Source organism: Triturus cristatus, chromosome 8 (genome assembly GCF_964204655.1).
Source record: "Triturus cristatus chromosome 8, aTriCri1.1, whole genome shotgun sequence".
Classification (NCBI taxonomy): Eukaryota; Metazoa; Chordata; class Amphibia; order Caudata; family Salamandridae; genus Triturus; species Triturus cristatus.
In genome coordinates, this window is record NC_140591.1 from 274,106,928 (window position 1) to 274,130,868 (window position 23,941).

At 45.1% G+C, this 23,941-nt stretch overlaps 1 protein-coding gene across 1 annotated transcript in view; it reads right to left on the bottom strand.

Moving 5' to 3' along the window:
- The window catches only part of SLC35F2 (solute carrier family 35 member F2), a 337,639-nt gene extending 333,404 nt beyond the window's left edge, over positions 1-4,235 (bottom strand). Inside the window, exon 1 of the mRNA XM_085621504.1 lies at positions 3,952-4,235. Within this exon, the coding sequence (XP_085477630.1) occupies positions 3,952-4,052 (101 nt within the window). The 5' untranslated portion in view covers positions 4,053-4,235. The remainder of the gene's footprint in view (positions 1-3,951) is intronic.
- Between the last annotated feature and the right edge of the window lie 19,706 nt (positions 4,236-23,941).

Genomic DNA, 23,941 nt, shown 5'->3' on the forward strand with positions numbered 1-23,941 from the left:
TTAAATGGGATAAAAAGGTGGGTAAAAAGGTCCCTAAAAGAGACATGCGGCTCAAGTAGCGCATCTAGGAATCCTTTCCAAACGGTGTGGCCAATGTAATTAAGAATGTTCCTTGTCTAACCACAACTAGCGTACACCTACAAGAAGCAAAACTTATTGACGTTGCCAATGCTTGTGTGCAATATCAGATAAATGAGTAGCAACAATGATAATCCTGCAAATAATTAGAAATAAAAATGTTTTTCATATTGAAAATATGAGACTGAATGAAATTTTACTAAGGTATGTGGAAGGGGTAGTTGTCTTCAGAATGTCTCAATCACTCATGTTCTCCCCTTTTCTGAAATCCTCCAACTGCATATCTTAAACGTCATCTCCTTAGTCTTCTGATTGTACTTTCTTGCATCACTTTCTCTGTTTTTCTGACATAATTTACCCTGCACTACATTTTCTCTCTCTCTTGTCACAGCATTTTTTTCCATTTGGTGCTGTCAATATTTCACAGCTGTGTATACCACCTTCACACATTTTCACATAAAATGGCAATTACAATTCGCACACATATGATGTCTGTGCACTCTGCAGAGAGGCCAAGGATTGGATGTGCATTTAGTCAGAACACCTTTATAACCCACTGAATAGCTCTGTGAGAAACCTGAACTGACTTCAGCATCAAGTCCAGAGTTTCCAATCCTGCCCCTTCATTAACACCCACCGACAAGCTGAACTCACCCAGACACATAGATCTCAATTCAGTTAGGCATCAGGGCAGAGTTATTGCATGGAAATTTGCTCCACCTGTTTCTGCGTTTGTATGTTTTCCCACATCTCTTTTTTCCAGCTGTAGGAGAACCAGAAGCGATTTTTTCAACTGGTAATTCCGTACTGAAAAAACTCATGAGGCTTTGACTACAACAGTAGCCAAGCCTCATTCGCCTTCTTTTTTATTCCGACGGATGGAAGCATACCATATTCTCCCCCTGCCAGACAACACCTGCCCTTGCTTTCCCTACTCCCCCATCCCCCTTCTAGCCAAGCCTCCTACTCCTTCTTTTTTATTACGACGGATGGAAGCATACCATATTCTCCCCCTGCCAGAAAACACCTGCCCTTGCTTTCCCTACTCCCCCCTCCCCCTTCCTCATCCCCACCAAAACCAGGGTTTTCCCGCATACGTATGTAAAGTGGTAAATGTATGCCATAAACCAATGGATTTGTGAATTCTGTGTGGTTTTATGACCTAAACATCAATCCCACACAGTAATTCTACATTCCACAAGGATTTGCTCATAATTGGACTACAAATATTCTTAGAGAATGCAAGATGTGTGAAATGTAAACACGGGCTACATCACTGGTATGGATAACCTTAAGGGTTTTTACAGTAATTGTTGAGACATCATTGTTTTTACCCATAGTTTTAAGTATATGAATATTGAGCCTGACAGGGCCCAGGTTTCAAAGTCAGTTTTTAATTACTGTTGGGTTTCATACCTGACAGGACCCAACCCACTTAATGCCCCGGTTCTCACCTCCAAAAAGAACTGTTGATGGACAGAATGCAGAACAATGTCATACATTCACCCCAGTACAGAGATCTGGGCCTAAATCCATCATTTTTTTGCTCACCCTGCCATTCCAGATTGGACCCAGCCATATGCAAATCAGTCTTGACCCTGTACCCCATGGGAACAGTCCAGCCCGAACTGCCAGGCCAGGTCCTCCCTGAACTGGAAACAAGCATCCTAGGACCGGTTTCGGGTTTTCACCCCTCTTCAGCCAGGATAGCTTGATTCCAGTGGCATGGAGAGCACGGGACTCCCGTCTGAGCATACCCGTCCCACTCGGGGTGACAAATGCACCTCGGCCCATTTCGTGAAGACACTTTGTGGGCCTGATTACAGCTAACATTAAATTGCAATCCCTGTCTGTGCATGGATTGCAATTATAAATGGTGCACTGTTTACTGAACCTGGTAATGATTGCATCTGATAAATTTCAAACACCTCATCGTCCGGGATCTATCAAATGTGCTAACACAATCCACTTGTAATAAGACACTAAGCTTTCAGTCTTTTCATCTTACAAACAGGGCACAAGTCGGGGATACACTGGGTAGACGGTGTCCACGCACTATTTTTGGAGGGTGGACACCATCCACCCTGCCAAGAAGTTGGGCCCCACAAAAATATGCTGAACTCGTCCCAGTGTAATTTTCAGACACCGGGACACATTCAGCAGCGCCTTTCATGTTGTCTGCTTTTTCGTTCCCTGCAACAACGTGCGGGCCATATTGGACTTTTTTATTTTAAATTCCAGTGGGCACAAAACAAAAGTCTAAGTTAAGGGGCCATCAGGCCTCCTTTTGTTTGAGCATCCTGGCTGGGTGCAATCTTGAGCCTCACACCTAGATATAAATGCAATGGAGTGGAAACAAAGGCACACAGCTTACCAATTCACAGGTACTTGAGAGGCATACTTTTGACTTTGCTCATTTCCTGTATGTAAGAGATATGCATGAATAGTAAGAATGTCAGCTGTGTTGGTCTGTCCCAGTATTTACACAAATAATTTTAATACCACAATTTTGTTTTATTTCTTTTATAGCAGTACTCATCCCAATTCAGTGTCAGAGCACTTTACATCACATGTACACACTATACATTGACAAAAAAATAATGTGTCAATATACCTAGCCGGAGGGAGAGGGGAGGGAGTTGATTGTTTTGTTTGGGTAAGGTTAAAGTATCTTGAGGACTTTACTATACACTGAGCTGGACAGTACGGGACAATGAGCTTACCCATCAGCTGCAGAAGTTGCTGGGAAACGTACGTTAGCACGCTGTTCCTGTCGCGCTACACTGCAGACTAGAAGTTGAACTGTCACTTGTTATATGTGGGAGGCCCAGCTCAAAATGCGCTAAAGGAGGCTACCATGTGGCCACAATGTTTGTTGACAAATGAAAATGCTTAATAAAATTTGTTTAAGAAAAAATGTGTGTAAGTCAATATACAGGATGTGTCACAGTGAGGTTTACAAGGTGTAGGAGACACATGTCCTTCATAGATTATTGTGCTATATTAGAAGGATTACAATTTATGAAATGCAAGTAACAAAAAGGTTTCTGTGTTAAAAGCAGTAACCTACTTACCTCACTCCATAAAACACAAATCTGCCATTTGCACGTTACAAGATGTGCTTTGCAGGAGACACATTGACTATCAATGTTACTTTGATTAAAATCTAAGACTAGACAAAACACAGACCTCTCCAACAAATGTGTCAACCTCCAGAGTTACCTTGCCATTATTATTATTCTCTGAGATTTACTGGGCACACAAAGATCTCTGCAGCAATTCCTTGAGATATTTTAAAATGCAGACTTCGCAACTAATTAAGCAGAAAAGATTTACCACCACACTTCTCCTTGTTGCCAATTTCTTTATGTCAGAGTTAAAAAAAAATACATGTATATAAATCGAGGGCCATATTTTGCATCAGAGTTGCATCAGTTATTGGGCACAAACCCAAACGCAAAATCTCATTTGTTAAATCTCGTAATGCACTTAAATGTGCTCATGATAGACCTGCTAAACATGTGTGAGGTGTCAAGATCTGATGTCACTCCTTGAGATGTCATTCACCGTGAAGTTGTGACGCCACTTCCTGTGATGCCATTTGCGATGCCACACGCCATGATGTCGCTTGCATTATAATGCCTAATATGGTTAGTCGCCCCCCCGCCCCCACCACACACACCGTAAAAAACGGAAGCGATCCAACGTTTCACTGCTAGATTTTAAAGAAGTAAAAAAAAGCCGACGGTGTTTTAACGACAATTAAATGCTTTCCTCTAAAATAAGAAAGTTCTAGCTAGAAGTAGTTACGTCAGAGCTTGTCCAGCCTGGGCGGCTGCGTACTACAGAAACCGTGCGTGTGAGCGTGCCTACCGTGTGCAGAGCCGCGCCTTCATTTGCATCAGCGCGGCGGCCAGCTTGGAGGGCGCCCGGGCCGGCTCGGACGAAGGCTGGCTGGGACCCGCACCGTCCATGGTTCTGGGGCGGAAGGATTGGTCAATTCACCACCTCAGCTCGTGTGGCGAGATTCAAGCAAGCCAGAGACTGTCCAAAGTGCGGCCAGAAGGGTTCCATCACTGGAGACTTGGCCAAGGCCTCCGTGGTGACAACAACAACAAAAAATGCTAAATCATTAAACCGTCGGCATCGTGCAAAGCAAGGCAGATAATGCAAGCGAGATATGTGGCAGTCAAGGTTCACCTCAGGTGTCAGCAAAATTACGCTGCTTCAAGGGAATGCCAAGAAAAGTGGCATGTGCTTTCCCCTGGGGCATGCATGGTGCATAGGAATTTAAGGGATGGTGTCAGAAGAGAATTTTGCCTTAACAGAATAACTTTCATTTTTCGCGCGAAAAGTAACGGAGGCACAAGAAGACATAATAATCTGAGTGTTCGGGGTCACACAATTGGTCAGCAGCTGTAGACCAAGATTAGAAATAGCGCTTTTTAAATGGGATAAAAAAAAGTGCGGGGGAGGTGGGTCTCTAAAAGGGGCGTAACCTATGTAGTTAAGGGCGTAGCTTGAAACGCATAAAACTAATTTTCTGTGATTACTATGGTTTTCTACCTGACCTGTACTTGGTTCCTCTCTGAGCTTTCTGTTATTGCATTCAGATATATAACACAACAAATAACATATACTTAAAACCAGCCAGGGCTATTGGCTTTGTCAGTGGTCGTAATCAGAGGCGGACTCAAGATGTAAAATCCAAGTAGGTTTATTCCATGTTCAGAAGCGGATGGCGCACTGGGACCGGCTAGCTTGAATACCAACTGTGAATGACTGGACTGTAAACGGAATCCATGCTCACCGCTGGCAGTGCACGTGAAGCACGTGAATACATACAACTTTAAAATACAACAAAGCGCGAGGGTGCGCTTTAGACTAACCACGTACTTGTCGCCTGTACGTCAAGATAATCCACGCAGGCGCGGTGCGTCCATTGGGGCGTTGCCCCCCCGCCCCCGCCCGCGCCCGCAGCTCCCTCCTCGGTGTCTCTGAACTTAGTTTACTTAAGTTCTGAGACGCCGAGGGTGGGGAGAACTAACAATGCATGTCAGTCAGCATGACGTCGGACCGTGGGCGGTCCGGCGTCATGTTGACTGACATGCATTGTCAGACAAGCCAGGGAAAGGCAGCACTGCAGCACAAGTGCGCATGAGTGGGCATGGAGAGTAATTTTTAGCCCGTGCCCAGTCATGCGTACTTGTGTTTTTACTGCCATGCGCATGCCCATTAGGAGCCCCTCGGTCTCCTAATGGGCAGGCGGTGGGCGTAGCGTAAGCTGTGCCCTCAGACAATGCTGGCTCTGCAGCAGCGCCAGGATTGGCTGAGGGGTTGCCACTCCAGTGCTGACGTGGTGTTCCGGTTTGAAGGGGGCAGAGGCGCCAACGCGGACCAGGAGCAGAGGCGGTCAGGTAAGTTTTTGTTTTAATTTTATTCAGTTCTCCCGCTGCTGGCAGCTGCCTTCCCCCTCCTTCCGCGCTAGAGCAGTAGTTCATTCTTCGGGACCATTATCCCCAGTATTTCTTTCTTTGCTACTTTGCTTGCTCGCTTGACACCGACGGGGCACTCCTCCAGCACTTTTACGCCTCGCCATTTTCAAATGTCACCAGCCGCCCCTGAATCCACGGGACAGGCACATTGTACATGTTCACTACAGTGGATTTTAGTTGTTTAGAGTATCAACAGTGATTCTGGAGTAAATAATACTGAAAATATTTCAATTCTGAAATTGTGATACTGAATTAAACAGTATTAAGGTATGTGGAAGGGGTCTTCAGAGTGCTTCAGTCACTCCTGTTATGTTCACTCTTTGTTAGACGTACATCCTTTTTTCTCCACATCTTATCCATCTGCCTATCTCGCACCTCACTTTTTCCTCTTAAGCACGATCTTCTCACTCTCTCCTGAATGCACTTGCTTGCATTTTTCCCTTTACCACCACTTCAAACACATAACATTCACCTGCAAGCACTGCATTTTCTTTTGCCTTGTAAAAGTATTGTCAACTGTGTACCTCTTTAACACACGTGTACCTCTTTCACTCACATTTGCACAGATTCACAATTGCAACTGGACTAATGTGACCATTGCTCTGTGCTCTCTGCAAAGAGGCCAAGGTTTGGATGACATGTATTCCAAACACTTTCCCGACCAACTGACAGGCACTCAGAGAAACATACTCTGCCTTCCGCTTAAGAGCTCTCAATCCTTGCCCATTATAAACAGCTGGAGATGTTTCAGCTCAAAACATGCATTATACAAGAGTAATAACCAACCTGACAAAAAAAAAACGAAACACAACATTCTGGAAATAACAAACACTCCTGGCAATGCAAGTATAAGTAACAATAGAGCCTAAATCACCAACATGGATTACTATAACATTTTGGCATTAATTGTTCAGAAATCAATGACTGTCAGGCCTCGAAAAATGTACTCGCCCACTCACTATGGCGAGTCAGATTTGATCAGGTCGAGCTATTTTTATCACCTACTTGTCCATGAGTGAACTTAAGCTGGAAGGAACAGGAGTTCTGTTCATTCAGAAAGGGAATTAGTAATAAAGATGCTTTCAAATCTTACTTTCATCTTGACACATTTGCTGTCCGTTCAAGGACAGAGCTCAAATGTCAGTTTGTCTTTTTTCTAAGCTTAACATTTCTTATCCTGGAAAATGGTGCTTACCTCGAGTATTTTGTCAAGTGAGCTGTCTTACAATCATTGTGAAACAAAAGGCTGTACAATGTTTTCTTTTCTAACAAACAACATTTAAACAGCTTGTAAATGAATAGTACAAGTATTCCATATATATTAGGAATTACGAAAGAATCTTTTTTAGTAATTCAGATGTGAGATGCAAACAAAGATTTAAATAAGAGCAAAACAAATCAGAACACTTTACGTGGTGATGTGCAAATGACTGATATTTGCAGAAACTCGATTTCCAAACATTATACACTATATAGTTTTATCAGTAAAACTACGGCAGTAGGAAATGTTGTGGTCATTTCAATGGAAAATCGTCTGATTGCAAATAAGTGTGCTGCCACTTCATGCTTCAGGTATGTATTTATTAAAAGTGAATAATCATTTTTAGGTCTCGCCTTGCTATCGCGTAAGCGATCGCAAAGCGAGACTATTGTAAGCGGGTTTGAAAAGTGCTCCCAAAAAGCGGATTGCATGGCTAGCACGCGCACAATCACGTGCATCGTGCCGCCATGCAATCCGCTTTTTGGGAGCACTTCAAAGGGTCCGCTCCCCCGCCTGGAATGCGCTCCCCCGCCCCCAAGCGCGCGCGCGCCACGCTCCACCGGGATTGTCTTTTTTTTCGTTTTTTAAAAAACTTTAAGCGCGAGGCGCGCGTGCCGCCAATGCCTGTTCTATTTAGGATGCACGTTTTGGGTCTCTCCATTTCTAAAGCTCCAGCACACTGCGTTATTAAAGAGCAGGCTCGTGTCAGACATTTTTAAATATCCGTGGCTTTATTACGATTGATTACTGCAGGTGTGATCTAACTGAAACGTGTAAGGCTCAATGAATGTGTGGCCGGACGAAGGCCTCTGCATGGCTGTGAAAGACAAACAAGTGAGTTAAAATTGCGGCTCGAAGGGAAACACTTAAGATGAGACCCAGCAACACCTCCCCTGCCCCTCCCCCATTGCAAACAAGCAGCAGAACTCGGAGCTGCTACGGAGCATTAGTGGGGACGCAATGGCGCATGGTTTTCCGATCGCGGGCGCCATGCGGCCGCAGTAAATCCTGTGGCTCACCTTCATTGCATCATCGAGGAGCTGGTCTTTGTCCTGCAGCTGTCAGGGCTCGCTCCGCAGCTCGCCGCCTCGTTTCAATAACTTTCGCTTCTCTTGTTCTCGGACTGTGAAAGACAAAGGTCAGTCTGCGGCTGTCGCAGATAGCAGGAGGCAGGCAGGCTGTCAGATGGGATGTGCTCACGCGTTTGAACGCTAGCACCTGATGGCTACACATGAGCTTGCAGCATCATTATTTTTAACAGGCGAGTCATGATAATGCTAGCAACAGCTAACGTTATTCTTGGGGAAATTAACTCTAGGAAAGTTCGGCTCTGAACGGAGCTCAGCGAGAACAAGCCACGAGGCTCTGTTTGCTTCTGACATGTCATGTTGGCCTGCGTCTAAATACATCTAAGGTATTGTCTAAACTCCTCTGCATAATGAACTCTTTATGATGTGTCTTGTTTGGCACACCATTTAAACAACAGCTAAACACTTCCTTACCATATTCTAAATATGTAATGGGCTATTTCACCCAAGTATTTGTTTAAGTCATTATACATATCTCTGCAAAAGTTACACATGGATGAAATTACATTGTTTTACATTTCAGCCTCCACTAAGCCCAAATGGCACATACCAACTGATATTATCTGCAACAGCAGTGACTGCGGAAATTGTCCACACTAGCGCATGCTAACTCAATCCAATAAAATACAGGGGAATGTATATATACCAAAATACTTTGCTGAGCACCTGGGTAGCAAGAAACGAGTAACCCCAACAGAGGGGAGCGAAAACTGATTTAATATTATTATCAGGATGGTTATTTGAACCAACACCAGGCGATAAGCTCATAGACGTTCTCCTTTTTTAGGTCTCGACCTTGCGATCGCGTAAGCGATCGCAAAGCGAGACTATAGAAAGCGGGTTTGAAAAGTGCTCCCAAAAAGCGGATTGCATGGCTAGCACGCGCACAATCACGCGCATCGTGCCGCCATGCAATCCGCCTTTTGGGAGCACTTCAAAGGGTCCGCTCCCCCGCCCCCAAGCGCGCGCGCACCACGCTCCGCCGGGCTTGTCTTGTTTTTCTTTGTTTTTTTAACTTCAAGCGCGAGGCGCGCGTGCGGCCAATGCTTGTTCTCCAACTGCTGTCTCTTCCGTCCACTTGACAGAACTAGGCCAGCACATGGGATGACGAACTCTCGCCGTCTTCGTCAGTGCAATCAATGGTGACATCTGCAGGATTACCCGGTCCTGTAATCAGAATTGTGCAGCTACAAAAAAGAGCTGCCACAAGCTGAAACCTCTGTATCGCCAGAGCAGCGGGCAATAGGCGCTTCCGCATTCACCTACCATTCCTAGCCCATAACAAACCCAATTTTTCACGCTACTACATGCAGAATTATTTCCCAGTTCGCCTCCTACAAATGGCTTAGAAACTCGCGCTACCCATTAATTGCAAGTTATCCCATTTGCGCAGTTATAAACCTATAGCTCATACCATACCCCTCTGACGTGCGCCTTGAGTTGGATAACTAATCCGGGCCGGCGCTAGTCCTGGGCAGTTGCCCAGGGTCGGCACAGGTAGGCCACAGCCAGGACACGGTACACCATCCCTCTGGCTCATATAATCGAGAGCAAAGCGTTGCAGTTGTGCCCACAGGAGGGCCCCAACCCCCATCTTCCCCTGTGCCTCGATGCTGTGGTGTAGCCAGGCGAAACTAGGGTCCCCCCTCCTATGGTCGCAGTTGAAAGAGACGCATTCTACAGGTTTCTCTCTCCTGCAATCAGACCTCATACCCTGCGGCCCATACAGAGGCGCTGCAGGACGCCCAGTGTCCCGCAGTTTAGTGGCCCCAGCAGTTGGAACCCCGCTCAACCTACAAGCAAACCTCACACCTTCATCCCTTTGTGAGATGTAACAGAGGTGTTTATAGGGGGCTGGGCAGGAGGGTCTGCAAAAGCAGCTTCAGGAGCAGGGCCATCCATAGAGATGCAAACAGCCCTGAATGGGTCAGACTGCATGCAAATTACAGAGACCTCGCACATTCCCTTTCTGCCAGGGCCCCGAAAATACTAGAACCGCCCCTTCCCTCTCCTTAAGTGAAGCACTCAGTTTGCCCCTCATTCCCAGAGTCCAACTGTGCTAAGAAAATAATCTCTAGTAAATGCCTTCCTAAAACTTATAAGAATTATCAGGACTAGAAAGGGGTAAACTTTTTTTTTTTACTCTTTCTTCCAAACCAAACCTCTACATACAATAGTTACATGTACTCCTAGTCAGGGCCGGCTTTAGCAGTGGTGGCGCCATGTGCGACAATGTTTGTTGGCGCCCCCCTATCTCCCATGACCACCTCGCCACTGATTCCCTCACTACCACTATTTGACAATGCCCCCCAAGTCTCCATAACCATAACTATACTCACTGTGAGGTGGCTTCTGGGCTCTCCAAGAAGTCAATGTTCCTTTCCTCCATGGTTCTGAAGTATGTTATGCTCCTTGTTATGCTTTGTTACTGTTACCCCTAGTATCCCTACTTATGCTAGACATGTTTCTGCAGCGCCCATTCAGACTTTATCACAGCTTCGGTGTTCTACGGGCAGTCCAACCTCCTTTCAACCGTGGCTCTCATGGAGGTTAAGATGCTGTTACTGCTACCTCTCTTATCACTACGCATATTAGACGGTGAATACACGCTGCTTGTTGCGGCTTCTGGGCGCTATAGAAAGCCCAGCCTCCTCCCCACTATAATCCTATGGTTCTGTCTCAGGGCGGGTGTGATGTTGCGTGTGACGCTGTATTACTGCTCTCTTCTGGTCCATTCATTGGCTGTTGCTTGTGTGACGTACCTCGAGCTGTAGTGTCCGAAGACTGTAACCAAGGAGTTTCATCAATGGTCTGTAAATTCAGGGTCTGTACCTCATTCCATCACCTAGCAGCTGAACTGGTCTGTATACGGTTTCGCTCTGGTCGATGATATATATTACCACTGCGGTTACCACCTCTGTATAGGAATCCCGCGCCATTCTCTTGTGGGCACCGAGTCGCGCGTCCTTCACGAGGCGCTATTTCTTCTCAGAGGACACTCACTCTTCCTGCAGCGGACGCACCTCGAGGCTGGGCCGCATGGTGTCCACGCGATGGAGGGGGTGGGTGGGGCATTGGGAACATACTTAGAACAGCACCACACCACAGAATCTACGGCGGATTTTTGCATCTTTACATACAACACTTTTACACTGTTAGGCCTCGAGGCAAAGCGATTTGCCCAGAATCTCACGATTTTACTACACAGCGCATAGTGCCGCGGCGTCAAGGCGTAAACAAGCATTTGCAATGCACTAGGTCTCGCATTTACGCAATTTTAAGCTATAGGCAATGTAAATGACAATGCCTTTTATTTATGTTTTAAAAACGAAAACAAGAATAAAAGGCATTGTTATTTGCAAAGTCACTAGCTCAAACTTGCGTAAATGCGAGACCTATTGCATTGCAAATGCTTGTTAAACATGATTTGAGAAACATTCCTGCCTCCGCCCTGATGACGATGCGGTTAATGAACTGAGAGGTAAGTCAGCGGTCATGTGTATCCTATATGTGGCTAGGCTTGTATTGTATATGGGGCAAAAGTTTAGTGTATTAAGTCAAACAAAACTGTTTTTTGCACAGCAGACGTGCTGAACTCGCATATTTGAAGGTACTCTCATATGTGATAAAAAATAAAATCGCGGCTCAGTGAATACAAATATTTGCACAGGATCACGTGATTTGAAACCAGTTTCAATCAGGGGGTTTATATGCACGCTACTCACCCGTGAGGGTCTCAAGGTGCTGGGGGTAAGGGGGGCGGCTCCAGATCAGTTGAAGAGCCAGGTCTTGAGGTCCTTTCTGAACGTGTGCAGGGTCGGGGAGCGTCTGATGTTCACAGGGAGCTCGTTACAGGTTTTGGCTGCGATGTAGGAGAAAACTCTCCCGCCAGTTCTGTGTCTGCAGATGCGGGGGACCTCTGCCAGGGCGAGGTCGGTGGAGCGGAGGTTCCTCTTGGGTATGTGGAAGGATACTCTCGTTGAGGTATTTGGGTCTGATGTTGTGGAGGGATTTGTAGGCGTGGGTGATGAGTTTGAAGGTGACCCGCTTCTTGACGGGGAGCCAGTGGAGGCCTCGTAGGTATTGGGTCATGTGCTCATGGCGCGGTGTCACGAGGACGAGTCTGGCTGCGGCGTTCTGGATGGTCTGGAGTCTATGCAGGAGGGTTTCGTTGATTCCGGCGTAGAGGGCGTTGCCGTAGTCTAGTCTGCTGGTGATGAGTGCGTGGGTGACGGTCCTTCTGCAGTTGGGGGAATCCATTTGAAGGTCTTCTTGAGGATGCAAAGGCAGTTGAAACTGGTGGAGGCAACGGCGGTGACTTGGCGGTTCATGGCGAGGAAGGAGTCAAGGATGATGCTGAGGTTCCAAGCATGGTCTGTAGGGGTGGGTGGGCTTCCGAGGGCGGAGGGCCACCAGGTGTTGTCCCAGGCGGAGGTGCAGGGACCGAGGTTGAGGACCTCGGTCTTCTTTGAGTTTAGCTTCGGCAGCTGTCCTTCATCAAGGCTGCCACGTTCTTCATGCCATCCTGGAAACAGAGTCTGGTGTCTTCGGGATTCTTCGTGAGCGAGAGGATGAGCTGGGTGTCGTCGGCGTAGGATACAATGCTGAGCCCATGCTGTCTGACGATGGCGGTGAGGGGGACCGTGTAGATGTTGAAGAGCGTGGGGCTGAGTGAAGACCCCTGGGGTACTCCGCAGTTGATTTCCGTGGGTTCGGAGAGGAAGGGGGGGGGAGTCGGATCCTCTGGGTTCCGCCGGAGAGGAAGGATTGGATCCAGTCGAGGGCGGCATCTTGAATTCCCACGTTGCACGGTCTGTCTGCGAAAGTGCAATGTGAAACGGTGTCGAAGGCTGCAGGAAGGTCTAGAAGGATGAGGGCCGCGGTGTGCCCCTGGTCGAGTAGCATATGGATGTCGTCGGTGACGGTGAGGAGGGCGGTCTCGGTGCTGTGGTTGCAGCAGAATCCCGACTGGGAGGCATCCAGGATGAAGTTCTCTTCTATGAAGGTGGTCAGCTGGGTGTTTACGAGTCTCTCGGTGACATTGGCCGCAAAGGGGAGGAGAGAGATAGGCCGGTAGTTTTTCAGGTCCGTTGGGTCGGCTAATGGTTTCTTGAGGAGGGCTTCTACTTCCGCACGCTTCCAGTCGTCTGGGCAGATGCCAGATCTGAGGTAGGCGTTGATGGTGTGTCCTAGTTCGGGTGCAATGATGGTGGCGGCCCTGTGGAAGATGTGTGGTGGGCAGGGGTCTGTAGGGGCTCCAGAGTGGGTTTTCTTCATGGTAGCTGTGATGCATTTGACGGTCGCGGGATCCCAGGACGTGATGGTCGGCTTATGAGCAGCAGTGGGTAGGGGGGTGGTGCTCATCGTAGGTTCGCTGAAGTTGTCATAGAGGGCCTTGATCTTCAGATGGAAGTAGGAGCTGAGCTTGTGGCAGAGTTCCTGAGAAGGTGTGACGTTCGTGGCTTCACAGTTGGGTTTTGCGAGCTGCTGTATGACGTTGAACAGTTCCTTGGTGTTCGTTACGTTGGTCTGGACTTGGTCTCTTATGAAGGTCAGTTTGGTGTCTCTTAAGCGCTGGTGGTATTCTTTCAGGGTGCTCCTGTGGTCGTTCCGTGCTTCCGCAGTTTTCAGGTTTCGCCAGGTTTTCTCTAGGCATCTGCAGGAGCGTCTGGTTTCTTGAAGTTCTGTGGTGAACCAGGTGGCTTTCGGCAGGCTATGTTTGGCAGGGTGACGGAGGGGTGCAAGCTTGGCTCCGGAGTTGGTGTCGGTTGTTGCACAAGGGGGGTCTTGGAGGAGGGTGGTGTTTAGGAGTTCCTCTGTGACCTTGCTCCAGTTCCGTTGTGGCGGGCGTAGGGCGGGTTTGGGTGCGGTGGTGGTGTTGAAAGTGAGATGAGCGCAGTGGTGGTCAGTCCAGAGGGGCTGAGTGGTGCGGCAGAAGCGGATGTTGGTTCCTCCTGCGAAGATGGGGTCCAAGGGTGTGACCCGCTCTGTGGGTGGGCGTGCTGACGAGCTGCTTCAACACTAGGTTGGCAAGGTTGGCGAGGAGAGCAGTGGAGTCGGGGTCGTTGCCATTGTTGAGGTGGAAGTTCAGGTCACAGAGTAGAATGTAGTCCATGGAGGTGATGGCGTGGGGTGCGGCGAGCTCGGCGATGATATTTGCGTGCTGGGTGCAAGGTCCTGGTGGTCTGTAGATGAGGGTGCTGCGTAGTGTGGTCCTGGGGCTTGTCTGGATCTGGAAGTGGAGGTGTTCTGTGTTGGAGTGGGGGTCACTCGTGCTGGATGTGGAGAGGCAGAGGGGGTCTTGTGTGCGATGGCGAGTCCTCCTCCTGGGCGGTGTGGGCGGTCCTTTCTCTGGATGTTGTAGCCATCAGGGATGACGGTGGCGAGGTCGGGACCGCGGGAGGCGTTGGTCCAGGTTTCTGTGAGGAAGGCGACATCGAGCGAGAGGGTGTCGAGCAGGTCCCAGATCTCAATGGCGTGTCGGTGCAGGGAGTGCACTTTGAGCAGGATGCAAGTCAAGGTTTTGGTGGTGTGTGCATCGGGCGTTCCCTCGGCGGTCGTGGGGGCTCTGTCGATGGTGAAGGATTTGCGGCAGGGTCTGCATGAGAACTGCCCATGTGTGTTGTTCAGCGAAGATTTTGCGCAGTCGGCGTGTCTTCCGGGGTTGTGTGGAGGGTGATTGAGTCATAGCGGTGAGGTCTGGGAGAACCAGGGATCCTGGCGCTGGCCACGGTCGGGTCGCAGATGGGCGCAGACGGGCTTGCCTTAGGCGCGTCAATGGCGCAACCATGCAGCGGGCGCCATTATGTAGGGGAGGGGGGAGGGACGAGTAGCTGGGAGGCGGGAGCGGGCGGTCAGGGGGAAGGGTCACGGGTGGACGCGGCAGCGGGAACGGCAGAGAAAACGTCGGGAAGGGGGTGTAAAAGGGCAACATAGGTGGGTCAAATATACGGAATCACAGAGTACAGCAGTGAAAATAAAAGGAATTGGCACAATCAGGCAGAGTAACGCTGTGAAAAAGAAACACAGTCAGGCAGAGTAACGCGGTGAAAATGAGACACAGTCAGGCAGAGTAAAGGGAAGAAATAGTGAAAGTTAAAACGAAATCAGGCAAAATGCAGCACAAACTGAGAGCAATACCTGGGTGGAATCAAACCCTGCACGGAGGGGCTGGCAGGTGACACACAGCACAGCGGAGCTGCCAGGGAGAGTGTGATCCTGGGACCGAATTCGGAGGTGCACTCGCGCTCCCCCGCAGCAGCCGTCATTATGTAGGGGAGGGACAAGTAGCTGGGAGGCGCGAGCAGGGTGGGCAGGGGGAGGGTTCACGGGTGGATGCTGCAGTTTATGGGTCAGGAGCATTATAATTAGGTCAAGCGGATTATATAAGTCACTAGACCTGCAGGTCTAGTAACATTTTTATGATTTTGTTGAGGCCTGACTATTTTTGTCAGTAAAATTAAGGACATGAATATAGGGACCGATAGGGACCTGTTTTAGCGTCAGGTTTTAATTACTACTGAGTCTGATACTCGGAGGCACCCGGCACACCTAAACTCCTTGCTTCATATTTATTTATTGAGAAAAAGAAATCAACAATACATAGAAACAAGAATCTGTATACAATATTCTAAAATAACTTGTGTTCATACAAAGTAACAATAAATCATATATAATAATAAACAATAAGTAATAGATACATTATATAAAATTATAGAGCAAAGGAAGAAAATAATTTTAGTATATATATTAGGAAATAAGTAATATAAGTTTTGTAAAGTAGAAAAAGGAAAATGTAATAGAATCTAAATGAATACACAAAAATTAGATAAATGATAAAGTATAAATATATGTAAATGAATATATATAAATTAAAGAAGTATTAGAATATAAGAATATATCGTATGATAAGAGTGGAAAGAAAATAATTCAAGGATTGTGAAGAAAGGGAGCCCAAACTTGCTGAAAGATTTCCTCTTGATCCTGTAATCTATCAATAATACGTTCATGAGAAGCAGTTTGAATCATTGCTATCATCCATTCTTCCTGCGTAGGGGAACTAGATGATTTCCAATGTCGCAGGATACAGTTTTTATCTGTGGAGAGTGCAGTATATAAAAGACGATGTTGTGGGCGTGTAATAGTAATAAGACTTCTAAAATCATGTAATTAAATAATAGAAGGGGTAAGAGGAGTGTGGAGAGAAGGGATCAAATCCTTTAGTGTGTTCCCAACATATGCCCCAAAAATTCAGCATGGAAGGGCAATCACAAAGTATATGGGGAAGATCACAATTAACTCCAACATTTAGAGTGAGGTAGAAGTCCTGCTCTTTGTAATTTTAGAGGTGTTCAATGCCAATCGTTTAGGGTCTTAAAAAGGCAATACTTCAAACAAGCCTCTCAGGTACCCTTATCTAGGGCTTCTATCATATCTGACCAGCCACCGTCTTCAATAATGATGTGTAGACGGTCTTGCCATTTCTCTTGAAGAGCTTTAAGAAGTGGTTGTATAGGTGGTGAATCAAGACACCATACAGGCCTGATAATACCCCTTTATGTCGACCCCAAGTAAGAAGGTCGTCTAAGATCGGTGAAGAGTTCAGAGACCAGGTAGAAGAACCAAGACATCGTTTGAGACAGCATTGCGGTTGTAAGTAACGTGTGAGCTGATGCAGCGGGAGACCAAACGCTTCGCTAAGTGAATCAAAGGATTTTAGTTCTCCATTTAGGATAAGTTGATCAATCGTGTGTATTCCTCTTGATTTCCAACTAGACCATTGGAGGGCACAACTCCTTGTACGAATACTTTCATTACCCAAGAGTGGGGCTTTAAGGTGTGATCGGTGGCCAACTCAGAGGATACGATGTGAACGTTGCCATGTTTTGATAAGTAGCTTGCATTATTGGATGCGGGGGAGAGGAACGTGGAAGACAGAGTCCATAAAGGAAATCTAGACCATCACTTTTATTAAGTATAGAATGTTCTGTTGTGACCCACTGTGGAGGATCTGTGGTACCCGGAAGTAAGTAAACTAGCTGTGAAAGATGTAAAGCTAAAGAATAATGTTCTAAGGATTGTAATTCCAAACCACTATAAGATCGACGAGCCAATAATTTAGAAGCAGCTAGACGAGGCTTTGTAGATCCCCCAACAAAAGATCGAATTCGGGCATCCACTCTGCGAAGTGTAGACAAGGGAACAAGAAGTGGGAGCATACCAAGTATATAGCTAAAGCGAGGTAAGGTAACCATCCTCACTGCCTGTACTCTTCCCCACATAGAGAGACCCAAAAGAGACCATTTTGCAAAGTCAGTTTCCATTTGCGTTATAAGGGGTGTAATATTATCTGTGACCATATTTGATTAGCCTTTATTAACCAAGACTCCAAAATATTTTAATTGGGATGATTTCCAACAAAAGGGGAAACTATCGATTGATGCTTTAGTGGTACCAGGAGAAATCGGCAGAGGCTCACTTTTATCCCAGTTCACTTTGTAACCAGAATGAGTTGCAAAACCATCAATGATCTTAAGTAAAGCTGGCAGAGAGTGAGGGAGATCTTTTAATGTGAGCAGAATAACTTCAGCATACAAGTTTAATTTAGAAGTGCCTCCTACTATATGTATACCTTGTACATGAGGTGAATACCAAATGAGTGAAGCAAGAGGCTCAATTGCTAGTAAGAATAAAAGGGGGGAAAGAGGGCAACCTTGTGGGGTACCTCGCTTAATGGGAAAGGGATCGGTTAAAAATCTATCACAGTTGACATGGGCTGTCGGAGTATCATATAAGAGACGAACTTTAGAGATAAATTGGTCACCTAGGCCAAAATGTTTCATGGCTGCAAAAAGATATTTCCAGTCAATGCGGTCAAATGCTTTTTCTGCATCCAATGAAAGAGCCAAAGCATCTTCCGTCATCTTATTTGCAGACCACAAAGTATGAGCCAGAGCAAGGAGATGGTTCCTGGAAGAACGGTCTGGGACAAAACCAACCTGTGACTGGTGTATGAGAGAAGGAATGACTTTACGTAAACATGCCGCTAAAATACTAGCTAAAATCTTTACATCACTGTTTATGAGGGAGATAAGTCGGTAACTACTACAGACAAGTGGGTCTTTACAGAGCTTGGGAATAACCGCAATCAACGCTCTGTTAGAAATAGGACCAAGTGACTGCGTTTGAACCCTCTCTTGAAAGGCAGTAAATAAAGTATCAACAGTTTCTGTCCCAGTCCATTTATAAAAAATCCGCAGGGAAACCGTCTTCTCCTGGAGACTTGTGATAAGGCAGTTTGATGATGGCCATAGCAATTTCCTCTTTGCTAATATCACCACCAAGCAGGGCTCTACCTTCATCTGTGAGGCAAGGGACATTGGTATCTGCCAAATATGACTATTTGATCCTCAGTTACTGATGTTTCAGGGGTATAACGTTTTTTATAGAAGCATGCAAAGGTATCTACAATGTCCTGAGGTCTCGTAAGGATCTCACCCCTATCCGATCGTAAGGCAGGAATGGCCATAGCTGCCTCACGCTGTTTAAATTGAGCTGCTAATAGACAACTTGCTTTTTCACCCTGCTCATAATGTATACCCTTTAGGCGTTGAAGAGCATACTCCGATTTAGGAATATATAAGTTATTAGGCTCCAGTTTAGCAAGTTCAAGTTTACGACGGTTGGGTGATGTGGGATGGGATGTGTATAACCGTGTAAGAGAAGTTATTTTTGTCTCTAATTCAGTATGACGTAAAGAGTTAGACTTATTAGTTTCTGCAGCATCTCTCATCAACTCACCGCAAATGGTTGCATTGGCAGCTGCTCAAACAATTCTGCCAGAAGAGACAAATGATTTATTAACAGTTACATAATCAGAAATGTGTGAACAGAGTAAAAGCTTACCTTTGGGAGAGCGATATCTTTGAATATTCATACGCCATGGTTTACGAACTGGAGAAGCTAAACCAATCTCTAGAGTATTAAGGATAGGGGCATGGTCTGATAGTGCGGCCTCAAGAATACAGGATTCAGTAGTGGTTGCTACCAATGGATGCGAGATGAGAAAATAGTCTATCCTAGACTGTGTGGCGTGGGTGGAGGAGATAAAGGTCTACTCTTGGTCAGAAGGATGACAAAGACACCAATGGTCCGCTAATCCATGATCTAATGTTATATCTCCCAACAGGGCTCGGTCTCCTTCATTGCATGTATCTAAGGGACCCGTTCTGTCAGTTATAGGGTATCTGGCAAGATTCCAGTCACCGCCAACAATGTAACTAGAAGCACCAATTTCTACCAGTAAACGATTCAAACTGAGAAAGAAAGCGCGTTTCGCTCCTGTTGGAGCATAAACCGAGCCAGCACAGAGGACCTTATCACCTATCTTCAGCTTTGCAAAGATGTATCTGCCATCTGGATCAGTCCAAGTCTTGATTATTGTTACCGGTAAGGATTTATGAAGAAGGATAGCTACACCGCATTTTCATGGATGATTCTCGTGAAGAGGCAGATGTGTCGTAAGCTCGCAATGAATGACTTTTCCAACCCAATCTCTTCGCAACTTAGAGGATTCTAGAGCGTCTAAATGGGTTTCTTGTAAAAGAGCTATGTCAATCTTTTTTTGTTTGGAGATAGGAAAGTATTTTTTTACGCTTAATAAAGTGTGTAAGGCCATGAACATTCCACGATATAATGTGTAGAGGATGGGAAGCAGAGGAGCTATTCACAGCCATGTGCGGTTTAGTGAAGAAAGTTACAGATTATATGTAGGAAAATAAAGAGAGGAGAAAGAATCAAGGATCAATGTGGAAGGATTAACAAGGTAAAGAAAAAAGGTTCCAGGCAAAAGGATAGAGTGAGTGTATGTTAAGTAGGAATATAGAGGAAGAATTCAAAAGGACCTAAAGTAGAAAAATTAAAATGACACCAGAATTAGGAAAGAGAGGAAAAAGAAGAATAAAGGTGAGAAATAAATAAATAAATAAATAAATACTACACAGGGAAAAAGGTGCAAGATAGGGGAAGTCGAACTGTGCTCTGAGGGTCCTGGCTTGCGGGCTATGTGCATCGGGGAAAGCCCCGCACAGCGAGAGGCATAGAAAGAGTGAATGGATATGGCAAGTAGTAAACAGTATAGGAAAGATTTGAAAAATTATGGATCTAAATAAATAGTTAAATATTATAGTATAGGATACAGTATGAGAAGAAAAGGAGAGAGGTAAAAGAGTAATGGAAGAATAAAGTATTAAATACATTCATTATAAGACTTAATTACAGTTAAATGGGATAAAAATAAAATAATTATTGTAACAGTTGAATCTTATCAGAATTGATTAATATAAGGTAAAACATATCAAGTAGGTCATACAATTGTTAATAAAAAAAAATCTTAAGTATAAGAAATAATAAATATAAGGACATATAAGATAAGGATATAAACAATACTGAAAGCAGAGAAGAATAAAGAATATCCGTATCTAAGTAGAGTGCCGCAGGAAAAATCTGAAGAAAGAAGAAAAACAGATTTTTTTGAAATTTGAGGTAAAATCTAAGTTAAGACACACCTAAACTCCTGATTAGAACGGAGGCCTTTTTTTCCAGAGAAAACAACAATGTAACCACTTCCTATTCCCTATCTATACACATCTCTATTTAACAAGCATTTTCAAGCCACTGTGGCTTGTTTTATGTTTATGGACTCTTTGTTGTGAGGGTTCTATGTTGTTGTGTAATATGCTTGGATGTACAAATAGAAAACAGATATATAGGCATCTATTTGTAAACACAACCTCTAGATGTTCGGGCATGCACACCCACACCGAACTCTCCTCCTTCCCCAGCCTATTGCAGTCAGTCAGACAACACACATTTGGGTATGTGCAGATATGTGGATGTTGGTTGGATGCATGATTTAATGATTGGACAGATAGATGGGCGAAGAGAATGCATTGAAGAGGTTGCAAACAAAAAGTACATCGTTTGTAACAGCAAGTGCACCTGTGTGGGATGCAATATGTATCTCTCCCTCTAAAATCCAACAAATGGGGTTCAGAATTCATTGCCTGAGATAAAAAAAAAAAACACCTATTACAGTTTTTGCTAAAAGTCGGGCCTAACATGCCAATTTTGGTGCTTACTGCACCAACATACTGCACCAAAATCCATATGTCTCGGTATTTTACTGGCCCGTTTTCCACCAGTATATTTCGGCATGTTTGACCTCCTAAAATGTATCTGAGGGTGCAGACTTTATTGCACCAGATAATGGTGCAGTAGCCCTCGTTCAACTAGTAACTGTTTGCACGGAGGTTTAGACTGGCAACATGTCTGTGAAGAAAAAAGAAGCCGTACGCGCACTCCCTAAGAGTATCAAGGGTTCTTTGAGGGTGTACCGTGCACACGGGGTATCACTCTCCGAGGTGGAGTGTAAATATGAACTTCAAAAAGCACCCCCAATGATTTGGGGTGTGTCCCCCAGGCACTGGTTGAGGACCGCAAGTGCGGTTTCTAACCTTTAAAGCGACAAAAGTTCATCACAGGCTGAAGTTTTCTCAAAGTAAAACTTTACTGTTTACTGTTGCTTCGTCAAAATTCAGATTTCATTTATAATCCATAACTGAAAATATCTTCATAGCAATTGGCAATTACATTTTCATTCCCAATGCATTTCGGCAAGAACTGCCTTCGTCAGGGGAAATCTACGAATAATTATACACATCGTAAGAATCATATACGAGGATACAGTGTATATTTCTAGCCGACGGTGAGTACGGGTTGAAAGGTGAATGGATTAACGAGAGCTTCCTAACGGCGGGTAAATGACTAGATGTGCATATGTGAATAATGGGTTAACGGAGGGGTGGGTGACATGCAGCTGATGGTGAAATATGGTCAAAGGTTGGTGAGTGTCAAAGGTTGGTCAGTGTCCATCGAATGTGCTTAGCGTTAATGGGGAGTGATAACGGAGGAAGGAGGGCGTGCGCATACCGAGTGCGACATATTCGATTTTAACTATTAGTAGTGACGGTTGTAACTGGTGTAGCAAGCTGTTAAAACCAGTGCTGGCTTAAACTGATATATGGGTTAATATATTCTTACCGAATGTGTAGAGCTTCAACGCGTAGGTTTGTTGGTGTGGTAGCTGTCCAATCTCATGCGAGGATTTAAAAGGGTGAAGTCACGTGATATTAATTCAGTGCGTTAGAAGGTGAAGACAGACTATGCGTGTGTAGCTATTAAGATAAAACGACAATTGACATGTAATTTAAAATAAAGCATGTAAATTAAGATAAAATAAAAAATGTAACAAGTGTGAATTAAATGTGAAGTGTGAAAAATAAATACGATAAAAGAAATCAAGGTTGGGTTGTGGGTGGATGGTAAGAAAAGGGTTGATAGTGAGATGTAGTGGGAGAATGGTTGAATGTAGTGGGAATGGAAAGAGCGTGGGAGAAGGGATGGAAGAGAGAAAGAGAAAAAAAGGGGGGGAAAGAAGAAGGGTAGAAAAGGGGAAAAAAAAAAAAGAATGAGGATGAGAAGTGTACAGCGTTTTGGAACAGAACATCGAGTGGGTGAATGTAAAGATGTGGAGAAACATGAAAATATGGTACAAAGCAATATTTGGAATTAAAGGTAACATGTAAATTCTATGCGGTCATTCATTCCATGTGGTTTCATGGAGTTCAACAAATAAATCCAGTGGTTTTCCCGCTGCAGTAAAAATTTATGATTGTCTCTCCCTTCTTGTTTCTCAATCGTTTCCAGGACGCAGAATTTCAATTGACTAACAGTGTGTACTGCTTCTGTGAAATGTTGGGCAACTGATGATTTTAACTGTTTGGTTCTGATGTTGGACTTATGTTCATTGAGTCTAATTTTGATTTTTCGTTCAGTTTGTCCAACATAGATCATGCCACAGGGGCATTTAAGCATGTATATGACGTTGGAAGTGTCACACGTGGCTGTTGTTCTGACTTTGATTTTATGTCCTTTCATAGGGTGTGTCACATATTGACCTTTGATGATGTTGTTGCAGTTGTTGCAGTTTAGGCATGGGATTGTGCCTTTGAATGTTTGCTGCTTGGTTGGTTGAATATGTTTCAGAATTTCCCCTATGTTTTTGTTTCTGGTAAAGGCAAAAATCGGTGTCTCATCAAATATATGATTGAAATCCTGTTCCAGTGTGAGGAGTTGCCAATGTTTTCGAATGATCCGTTTATATGAGGCACTCAAGGTGGAGTATTTGGATACTACCGTGATTTGATTTTTGGTGCTCTTGGTTTGAGGATTGAGGAGTTCATTGCGGGTCTTGGTTGATGATCGCTTCAGTGCTTATTGCAGTACATGATCAGGATATCCACGAGATTTGAATCTATTCATTAAGGTATCCATTTGTGTATTGGTTCTGATGGGGTTTGAAACGATTCTTTTGATTCTGAGCATTTGTGAGTAAGGAAGGTGTTGTTTAAGGGGTAAGGGGTGAAAGCTGTGATAATGGAGAGTGTTGTTCCTGTCTGTAGTTTTCCTATACAGATCAGTTTCAAAACCGGTGGGGGATCGTGTGATGTTAACGTCCAAAAATGTGATGGAGTGAGAATTGATGCTGAAGGTGAACTGTATGCGTTGATCAATTTGGTTGAGCTGTTCCAACTGGTTTTTGAAAATGTAATTGCCAATTGCTATGAAGATATTTTCAGTTATGGATTATAAATGAAATCTGAATTTTGACGAAGCAACAGTAAACAGTAAAGTTTTACTTTGAGAAAACTTCAGCCTGTGATGAACTTTTGTCGCTTTAAAGGTTAGAAACCGCACTTGCGGTCCTCAACCAGTGCCTGGGGGACACACCCCAAATCATTAGGGGTGCTTTTTGAAGAACATGTCTGTGAACAAATGTGTACCAGTTCAAGCAATTCCCGCTTTCGGTTGATACATTACAATTTTCTGCAAAGACCCTACTTGACACCTTAAGCTCTCCATCGCAATGACTGGATCCTGACCAGACACATGTCCTCTCT